This window comes from Haplochromis burtoni, unplaced genomic scaffold, assembly GCF_018398535.1.
Source record: "Haplochromis burtoni strain Fernald_Lab_line unplaced genomic scaffold, NCSU_Asbu1 Contig_1093, whole genome shotgun sequence".
Lineage (NCBI taxonomy): Eukaryota > Metazoa > Chordata > Actinopteri > Cichliformes > Cichlidae > Haplochromis > Haplochromis burtoni.
The window spans coordinates 919-11,533 of record NW_024583454.1 but is presented as its reverse complement, the minus strand read 5'-3'; the positions used below and the strand labels follow the sequence as shown (position 1 = coordinate 11,533).

The 10,615-nt window shown below is 42.3% G+C and overlaps 1 protein-coding gene across 1 annotated transcript; it reads right to left on the bottom strand.

Annotated features, from left to right (window-relative positions):
• Positions 1–497: 497 nt before the first annotated feature.
• On the bottom strand, positions 498–7,783 carry LOC102313262 (RING finger protein 150). Its single transcript, XM_005951705.3, has 2 exons — positions 6,737–7,783; positions 498–3,376 (listed from the first exon to the last, which is right to left on the bottom strand). Exons 1-2 carry the CDS (start codon positions 7,191–7,193, stop codon positions 3,087–3,089), a joined length of 747 nt encoding a protein of 248 aa, XP_005951767.3. The 5' UTR covers positions 7,194–7,783; the 3' UTR covers positions 498–3,086.
• Between the last annotated feature and the right edge of the window lie 2,832 nt (positions 7,784–10,615).

Here is a 10,615-nt window from a genome sequence, read left to right as displayed (position 1 = left end):
AGACCTAAAGCATCCTGACTTTATTGACTTATTTTGATTCTAGAGCCCATGATTTGCAAAATAAACAATTACAAATGTCAAAAATTTTATATAGCAGCACCTGGAGATCATGAAGTCACCTGGAAAGTTTATAGTGAGGTCATAGTGAGATCGAGGGTCATTCTGTCATAGACTTCAATATAACCTGGTCTGTTTTTCAAGATAAAGGAGTCTCCCCCTGCTGGTCATTAAAACAAATCCAGGTTTAACCTTTCAGAGCTGAGTGTCAGTCTTTAACAGTGTAACAATGAAACAGACTGAAGAAATAAATCAAAACTCCAATTTCCTTCTAGAAATGTGTCCATGGTAGGAACTGAACACATTTCAGAGTTCCCACCATAAAGGCATATGCTAAAAAATATTACTATTAGTATTTTTTTTCCAATACCACATACACAAAGGTGAAATTCACGTGAACCCCGGACGAACTGCAAACGAACAGATACAGAAAAAGATTATTTATGCGAATATGAATTTAATCAGATTTCTGAGGAAAGTTTACACAACATGACACTGAAAAAAGGTTTTACCAGAAAACTAACTAACTTTCATGAGGCTCAGATTCACGCATGCGCAGATCACCAAGTCCTCCACAAGAAGTTCTGATGTTTGTTTATAAACACTCCCCCACGTGGCTGGTAAAACACAGTCGTTACTCCCATGGATACGTTCACTCACTTTTAATACACAGAACCTGACATTACAGGTAACATTCTCAGATTTTCATTAATGTGTTTCATTTATTCTGTGCAACAGTGTCATTGTTTTCTCTGTGGAGTGGAAAGTTTACATCATTATGAATATCAGAATGTAGTACGAAGGAAAATAAGTGTGCAGTGCTGAGCTTGAAACTTTAAAGTTTTCTGTTTGGTGACAGAGGCTGTTTTGACCTGTTTATTAAACACATGACCTGCCAGGACCAGGTTATGTCTGGATAAATGACTGGATAAATCCACATTGTTAGGTCTGTACTCGCAGACCTCGCTAACTCAGAGACTTATCCCCGTGAACAAAGCAAGACACTCAGAGCTCAGTCCATTTTAACTTGAAAAGGAAGCCAGTCCAGTCAGGATCCCAGAGCTTTAAGCTCCTCACCTGATCCCAGACAACTTCAACTCCAGCCTGTTATTCAGTAAAACAGTTAGAGAAACACCCCATTGTAAAACCCATATGGTGTGTCGTAAAAGCTAAGGCACTGTGTTTGTGTGTATGTATGCATATGCGAGCATGTGAGTGCGTGTATGTGTGTGTGTATACGTGACTTCCTGGTTACACATGTTTTAAAAACATCTAACAACACCAAAGGGTTATCTCCCTTCACCCCGTATATGGTTTAACCCCTTTAACGGTCTATACAAGGCACAGTTGAGCCCATAAATGACAGGAAGTGAACATGCCTTACCTACGGTGGCCCTGAGAGGCCAAACGGGCTGCAACTTCAGAAAACACTTGCAAAAAGAAAAACACTGCAAAAAGAAAAATGCTGAGTGATACCAGTTGCAAAGAATTTTGGATCCACCTCCACCATCCAGAAAATCAACAACTGCAAATCATAGCATGCTGGGGGGAAAGCAAAAAGAAGTCAACTAGTATGTGTGTGTTTAGACAGATTTGAAACAAAGTAAGTTCCAAGGCACGTTGAGTCCAGCGGGAAGCTGAATTACAGTTTTCAAAGACCTGACACGGTGCAACAACTTGGCAATCCTGTAAAATGCTTGTCACAATAAGAATTCCCCCCCTACATTACACAAATAAAGACTTAGATATAGATAAAAGTATAAAGTGTCTATACATTTGGCTTGGTACATTATTAAGTAAAACAACAGGACCTGTTTGAAACAAAAATTGTCTTAATTCAGTTGCTTTCTACATGCTAATTACAAGGAGAGCCCTTGGGTCCTTGAAAATATTGCCTGAAAGAAAGCATGAATGCTGAAATCACAGTTAGCATTTGCATAGACTGTCTGCATGTTCAGGGACCTTTTACCCAAAGATTAATAAGGTTGCGCATGACCCTCAGACACACAAGGTGCATATAGTCCAGCACAAAACGTGAGACTAACTCCACACCCAGCTCATTCAGAGGTGACACCCCAGCGTGGTGCTCCTTGTATGCTATAGCACGAAAAGTCAAACTGTACTTTGATTACTCCAGGCAGTAACAAACAATAAAACCACACAACCCTTGCTGCTACACACTAAACTGTCTGACAGCAAAATTAAATCAATATACAGATATTAATAACATATTAATGTAATAATCTGACTTTTATAAGCAGCCATAGTCAGCAAATTCATAATGAAAGCAACAAACAACTCATGTTTTGATGAAACTGCAAACCCTCCTGGCCATTAATCACATAAGCTGTACATGCAAGAAAAAAAGGCTGATAAAGGAGCACAAAATTAAGACAAATCCAAGACATAAAACTAACTACAATAACAGGTTGTATGCACAAATAAGGCATCAGTGAACACTTAGAAATCTTTAGAATTACAGCTAAATAAAAAAAAATGTTTTCTTCAAATAAATGTGTAGATTCTAGCTAAATATATATCACAGAAGGAATTCTGATAAACATTAACACAGCTTAAAAACAGAGGGCCACAGCATGAATGAACCTTAAAATGAAACTGAAAGATAATATTGAAACTGAAATAAATGTACTGAAAAGGTTTGTATTGAAAGTGAAAAAAATTGATACTGAAAAAAGATTAAATGAAAATGTAAATATAGAAATGTAAAAAAAAAAATTTTACAACCAGGTTTTCACACTTACATCTTTTTTATTCACTTACAATTCTTTTAAATCCATCACAGTGTGATATTAAACTGAACCATGACCTGATGGAAACGTTTATTATTAAACTCTTCGCCTTCATCTGTTTGAAGTTTAACGGGTACACGTCTCTCACTCAGAACAGAAAAGCAGATGCAACAGATGCTCCTGCCTTGGTTTGAAGACACCTGCATTCATACTTAGAAAATCCATCTGTACATGTCAGTAAGTGTCTCACATTATCATTATCTTCATTGTCTTCATAAACTAAGCAGAACAGCAGGAGACGCAGACCCGTGTTCGCGCCTGGTTCCGGTCTCCCGCATTGGTGTATCTGAACCTCTTGATGTAGCAGAAGATGAGCCAGACGATGGAGATGATCATCAGCACGATGAAGAAGATCGATACGAACACCACCGACGTCCTGCTCACGTACTTCTGCAGGTTCCTCGTCCCGATGGTGATCGTCATGGTGACCCTCACATTTCGTTCCAACAGCGATACGATCTCGCGGCCTTTTGGCTCCGGGATCATGATGGCGACGACCTCGCTCGCACCTGAAGATGAGGACAGGTGAGAAGCACTTTGATGGACACTGTACTTTTTACATAAGCTATATAAATAAATATTGATTGATTGATTGATGTCATCATTTTGGCCTAAAATATTTGTCAATTAAAAAAAAGGAGTAGAACTCCATGAGCAACAACCATCAATTACTAGGAACAGGAATAGGTTTCAAATATCAAGATGAATAAAAAATAAATCTACATTATTGAAGCAAGGATATCTTGTGGGCTTATATTTAAAAATCCAAAACACTTCCCTTTGGTTAAGTCTCCTTTCTCTGTCACTAGTATGGCTTTGTAATGTAGTTCATGTGGCTCTAATCCAGTGGTCCCCAAACGACTCACGGACAGTACCGGTCCGTGAGTTGTTTGGTAGCGGGCCGTGAAAGTTGAGGCTGGATTTAAAGCAAACCAACCACTCAGGGCTTTTTCCCCCCTTCCTGAATTCATGGCATCTAAATGTGGGTGCCACAAACGATTATTTTGATAGTCGACTAGTCACCGATTATTTTTGCGATTAGTCGACTAATCAGATCATCATCCATTGGACGTAAAACGTTCAGCTTATTGCACCAGCAGCATCCGCTCTTATATAACTATCATTAGCTTACAGCTTTAAGTGTTTAAGGTATGTGCTAACTAAAAATAAAGAAAAGGTGATAGTTTATTAAATTTTAATGAAATTTGCAGATTGTTTCGGTGAAGTTTAATAAACTCCTTGCTATCTAAAATATAACAGGACACCGGAGTATATTCTCAAGCATCTCACACTTCTGATAATCAGCTGTCTGTATGACGTTTATTCAGCTGTGTAAAAACTATAACTTTAATCTCAGCCAAACCGATTTACTCAGGAACAAATAAAATACTAAAAAAGCCAAACAATAACATTTTAAGTTATCTAAGTGACTTATATATCATGTTTAACCTGAGTAGCGAAAGACGGCGGTGGGTTTGAAAACGATTTGCCGGGAGTCCGGTGTTCTCACGGCTCTAGTGAGCCTTGCCCCCGGCTAGCTATCGAGCTGGTGGGTAACAGACGTCTCCGAAAACATCAGAGCGCTTTTGAAAGTATGTGGTGTCTTGATAAACTGAGCAGATATTTGAGGTTTGCACAGCTACATTCTCGCCTGAAAATATGTTAAACGTTTATTTTGTGACCCAGAAAGAATAATAAGAGTAATATTAAAACTAGCTGCCGCCATTGTTGGAAACTGAGCTGGGCCGCGCTATGAATTCTGGGACACAGCTTCTTCTTCTTCTTCTTCAGGGTTTAACGGCAGCTGGCATCCTTGTATATGCAGTGCTGCCATCTTCTGTTTCAGTCCGTTATTACACTCTTAAATCCTACTACTTATTCCTGCGTCTTTTGTGATCTTACAAAGCTTCAAACGACGCCTCGACTATTAAATTAGTCGTCGACGATTTTGATAGTCGACGTAATCGTGGCAGCCCTAGTGTACGCCTGCCAGGGATCCCTGAAGGAGTTTCCAGCTGTCAGAGAAACAGCTGTTACTTCACTCAGCAGCAGAGCGACTCAAAAGAACACCACTTACGGTGCTACAGAGCAGTCAGCTCTGTTATGTAACTCAGCGCTAAGTCGTGACCAACATCAAATGTCACATGGAGTTTCTCTGGACATAATCGAATGACAGGAGCCTGTTTTCCATAATCAGTCACTGTGGATGCAGCGGGGCTGGGAATCCCTGATCCACACGACTGTTTCTGTCAGAGAGGCACTGTGTGGATGACGGCCACTGACAGCATCGTTTAACAAATGGAGATTAATTGATAAAGAAGCATCACAGACCTTCAGTCAGCAACTCTGAGACAATCTGATTTCTATCTCTTCCAACCCAGTGGATGCAAATAAAAGGTCAAAAAATTACTACTATTTCTGGCAAAAAGTCTTCTTGCTGGTTATGAAGAGTGTATCCTTCCCCTTTAAACAATGTTTCACCTCCGGTTTGGCAGCGTTACACCTGCTGATTCCCCTGCAGGAATGTTTCCCCTGCAGCTTATTCACACTGCCCAAACCCACCGAGTGAGCAGAGTCATGATATCATTTATGTCATATGTTTTCCACGATCGCTATGAGACACAAATGGTCAGACTGTAAGTGTTAACACATCTTCGTATTTCATTCCCATCACACAAAAACACTAAGCAGTGCATGCCTGTTAAATTTGATGCTTCCCACACCAATGTGCAACACACTCGCTGTGATCTAGGGAATTGTGCATCACATCATCAGTTGTGTTACACTTTATTCTGCTTCAGCTGGAAGCTGATGAAGGCCATTCAGGGAATGTGTTGTTAACTCAAACTGGAAACGTAAGGCTGGAAACCCGTTTCAGAAATCCTCTGGATCGTACCATGTACCATGTGTTTTTACACTTCCCACAATGCTCACTCTTGTGCTGCTTGTCCAGCCGCCTCACCCTCAGCTCACTTCTCTCCTCCTCCAGCAACTACTAAAATAGGGAAGGTATGCTTAGATGATGCTTGCTGGCTGTGACAACCAGCCTCCCTTGAACACACTGCTGCACCCCTCCCTGCAGCCGAGCCACAAACTACACTCCCCCGGAGACACCAGAGACAGAATTAACCAGCATTGATAAAAGAACAATTATCAAGGAAACACATTTCCTGGCTGTCTTTGCTTGTTATCAGCTCCCAACACACACTATTGATACATTTCCACACATGAGTGTTTTGAACACAGACCTCTCTACATTAGCTGGGAACATTGGGTTATGTTTTAAATCACAAAACACAAACAAGGTTTATTTGACAGTTTCAACAATTTACTGGACAAATTTACATCCAGGACAGAGAAATTCCTGCCTCTGTCACACAAAAAGAGGACAATATATTTAATCATAATACCAAAGAAAATAAACTGTTGGTAGATCCACTTTTTACACTTGAATCCTCCATCAGTGAAAATCGAACTCAATTCCAATAAAACAAATTCAACATTCACATAAAACAATCCAACATGCACCGATAACACAGCCCCCCCTCCCCAAATTTTTTCTTCCCATTTCCTCTAAGAACCACCACTGTGCAATACCAATCCTATGTATATATATTTTCCCCCTGTTAATGCTTTCCATATGTATATAGTGCTGCAGAACTTTGCCTCCCCCCAGCATGTTTGCACTGAGTAGGAGATGCTCTGTATGTCATTATTGTGACTATACGGTTGTATAAAGGCATTCTATTCTATTCACCCCAGCAGCAAACTACCCAACTTAGAAAAGCTAAGCAAAGCCTCCTTCACAGAGGGAGGAAATCGAGTTAAATGCGCATTTATTTGGGTGAATAAAGCAGAGCATCATCTACCTGGGTGAGGCATGGTGATGGTGTCGTTCGTGTTGGTGGAGCCCACATTAAAGATGACCACCGCAGAGGCGTTGTGGGCTGCAGCGTGGCGGATCTTGTCCTTGTAGGTGCAGTTGCCCCGGGCCATGAGCGCCACCCAGGCCCCGGCCTGAGCGGGCACCGCGAAGCGGGTGTTGGGGTCGCAGGCCTGGCGGTCGAGCGGTGCTGCGGGCAGGACCAACACCCCCTTGGCGTCCCGCTTTGGAGAGTGCTCGCCATATCGCCCGCACTCCGTCTTCTCGGTGCGCAGCTCCGAGGTGGCCGGGTCCACGTAGGTGATGTTGACGAAGGCGGTGTACCACTCCTCCCGCTCGGCCACGGTGAAGTCCAGGCACAGCAGGTGGACGAAGCAGAAGGAGAGCAGCCACGTAGAGAGGGCCAGGCTGCGGCAGGCCGCCACCAGCGAGCCCGGGGCCATGACGAGCCTCCCCGGGGTGAGAGCGAGCTGTGTGTCGGTAGGTCGGAGGAGCCCGGTAGCTTCAACGCTGGAGCCTCCTACTCCACCATGCTACAAGGCAAAACCACCAGGAGCGTGTTTAACTCGCTTGATACTCCCCTTTTTCACAAGACAGAAAAAATCTGTTTTAGCCGCTCCCCTCCTCTACTCTCAGGCTACCTAGCAGCAGACGGCTGTTAGCAGTCTCCATTTCCAGCCTCCACCGTTAACTCGATGAGAAACACCCACGAAAAAACTCCTAAATGCGCACAACTGAAAGGAGAAATCACCACAGGAGTGACGCGACGTGAGCCCACCGAAGTGAAGCACCAGGCGGTTGGCTGTTGTGCCAAAATTGAAAATTTTCTGTGTTACAACTTAAGACCTAAGTTTTGTCATTCCATCCAAATCCACATTCATCAGAGCTCCCTGCTCTGCTGATATTCTTGTATGCAACTGCGACATAAACTGCTTCCCCTCTCCACTCCACCTCCCAGTAACAACGTCCAGTCAGACTCTCTCTACTCAGGACCTGATAACATCCAGTGAATCTGTCTGGATGATCAGAATAAGACTGTGTTTTTTCGTGGTTCTTTAGCCGTCAGAATTGTTGTCTGAAGACCAACAAGGATACCCAATGGATTTACTTTGACAAATGGATCATCGTGGCATTACCTTATTGGTCCATTTGATCGATCTTTGTTTTTATTATTTATTATATTTTATTTTCAGATGTTACAGACGGGACAGACCTGAGTGAGGGATAGGAAAGGGAGAAAGAAAGAGGAAGGAAAGGAAAAACAGAAGGGGAGAGGGACAGTGAGAAAGGGGGGGAGAAAAAAAATAAAAATCTCCTGGATCACCTGTTGAGAGAAGAATAGAAAACAAACAAAAAACAAAGCAACATACTAAACACAACACCATCGCATTAATCTAGCTAAGTGTAAACAGCAGTAAATACTAAATATTCAATGTTGTTGTGCAGCACGCAGGACAGACAGCGCACAATGTGCTTCGAAGTAGCAGCCAAGAAAGGTTTAAGTCTACGAGCAGTGAACACCCGTGTGGATACCTGTGTGGATCAGCGCGCTTGTATTCAAATGGTTTCCACATGTAATGGTCTGCAAGAGGATGTAGCGAGCCATAGCCCCGTCCCCCAGGGCATGAAGCAGGCATGGAGGAGATCCAGGCCCCAGACATCCAGAGGCCCCAGAGTGCGAGAGCCCAAGGAGGACCACCGGAGGGGCATCCGTGCCACCTACATGGGAAGGGCTGAGGATCCCCAGACGAGGCGTCAAACCTCTGACTCAAACCAGCAATCTGAACACAACAACAAAAGCAGCAGTGATCAACCTGGCATGGGTTTAAGCAGCCATGCAACACTTACAACAAGCAAACCAAAATATGTTGAACTGGTTTTAACTCAGCAGACTGACTGCACTGATAAGAGCTTTCAGCAGAGCACCACTGCTACAGGAAACATGGTGGTGGTTTTAGACAAATGCACGTTGGTTCCTGAGCTAAAAGTGTTTGGCAGTGGCGACACCCTCACAAGTCATAGCGAAAACAGACATGTTGGTCTTCATCAAGATGATGTGACAATCACAGATTTGGAAGAAGAGAAAGGGGATGACTTGCAAGTTGATAAGGTGCATAATAATGGCCAACTGATTGTAAATACAAAACAATCTGATGAGCAAGTCGGTGAGCTCTGCTCTTCTTCAACACAAAGAGAGGGCGATGAGGGGCAAGAGGATAAGGTGGTTGTATGGTGTGTGACGGGTGTGTGCGAGGCTACAAGTGACACACAAAGCACCTATGCAGAAACTGAAAAAGATCAGCATAAGGGTGACAACCAAGGTGGAAACAAACAAACTTCCTCTGCTTTAGCCAATGACATGCCTTCAGAACCTCAACCGGCCAATGAAAAACCAGTGCCTGTACCCATCAGCAGCCAACCAGTGCCTGTCCCCCGCTGTGTTGGCACATCACTGCTTGTTTCTTCCTCTGTGTGGCGCCTGAAAGAACCTCCAACACCTAATGTAGTGCCTGCTCTCACAGCAGATGCTTCTGAGAAAGATAAAGAACTGGAGGAAGAGGCAGAAGTGTCCACCAACAGGAACAGTGATGGAGTGACCGTCTCAAAACAATCAACAGAAGAGTAAAGCAAAAACCTACCCCAAACACTATCTCTGCATCTGGCAAATCCAAATCTATCCGGACCCTCACAACCTCCGAGAACAAGGACATGAGGAGGGTTGTGCCAATATCCAGGACCAACAGAAGTCCATCCAGAATCAAACATACAGAGAAGCAGGGCCGTGCAGAGAGGTTTAAAGGGGCGGGTGCTCAAAGTTAAAAAGGGGCACATTGAACCAGGCTGAATAACAACAACACACATTCATCAAGAATCTAATATGGGAAGGGCAGGGCTGTGTTGATCTGAGACTGTAGACATTAAAAAGTCCATAGGAGAGATGGTAGCTGATTAAACAAGTGTCATGAGATAATAACAAAATGCAAAGATTGGTGACAGCGCTTGGAACCATAAGGCAACAAAAAACTGTGAGATAAACATTGGCTCTGCCTGTGAATCACTCTTTGCTTCTCTTCTTCCTTCCATCCCATCATTTCATATATCACTCTCCACTTGCTGTCTATCTGAGAACAAGGCACAACTTGCTATTGCAATAAACTATAATCTAATTATCCACACCTAACAACTCTTGCACTTAATCTATAATAAAATGATGACAGAAAAATGTTATAGCACTGCCTTTAGTAGCCTCACACAGCTCCTCTGTTTCCTCCTCATGTCCTTACCAGCCATGTCTGACAATGTTATATCATGAGTAATATTTTTTTAAATCCAGCTAAATAAAACACACACATGCACGCACACAAGTGACATTTTAGACCTTCTTCAGAATACTGTATATACTATGGGCATCATGGTGCTGATCCAGAATCCTTACATTATTATTTATTACTAGAGCTACAATAATAAAGCAATGAGGAGGGGGAAGTAATAAATATGAAATAATGTATTTATGATGATTCCATTTGTTTCACTATCCACTCTGTGCAGGGCAAAGCTTATTACATTTTTAAACTGTAGAGATACAATCATTTTACTGCTGTAAAATCCAAATTTTGTCTTATTTAAAATATAAATCTAATATAATCTGCTTCTTAATGTATGTTCTTTAAAATACAGCGTGTGTTTTTTAATATATTATAATTATAATAATGCATAATTATGTGGACATGCATATTAGATCGTTTTTTAGTGAAATATAATCCCTCCAGAAAGGCAGGAAAAGCCCGGAAACTTACTTTAAAACTAAATATGTTCTAAATACTTTAAAACTAAATATGTTCCCTAAAACGGTGACAGAGCTACA

Bases quoted from the DNA above. Each gene is read 5' to 3' on its own strand.
- LOC102313262 (XM_005951705.3), bottom strand. From the start codon at position 7,193: ATGGCCCCGGGCTCGCTGGTGGCGGCCTGCCGCAGCCTGGCCCTCTCT. The intron at 3,377-6,736 runs GTAGATGATGCT...CCTCATCTTCAG, and splicing joins CATCACCATGCCTCACCCAG to GTGCGAGCGAGGTCGTCGCC.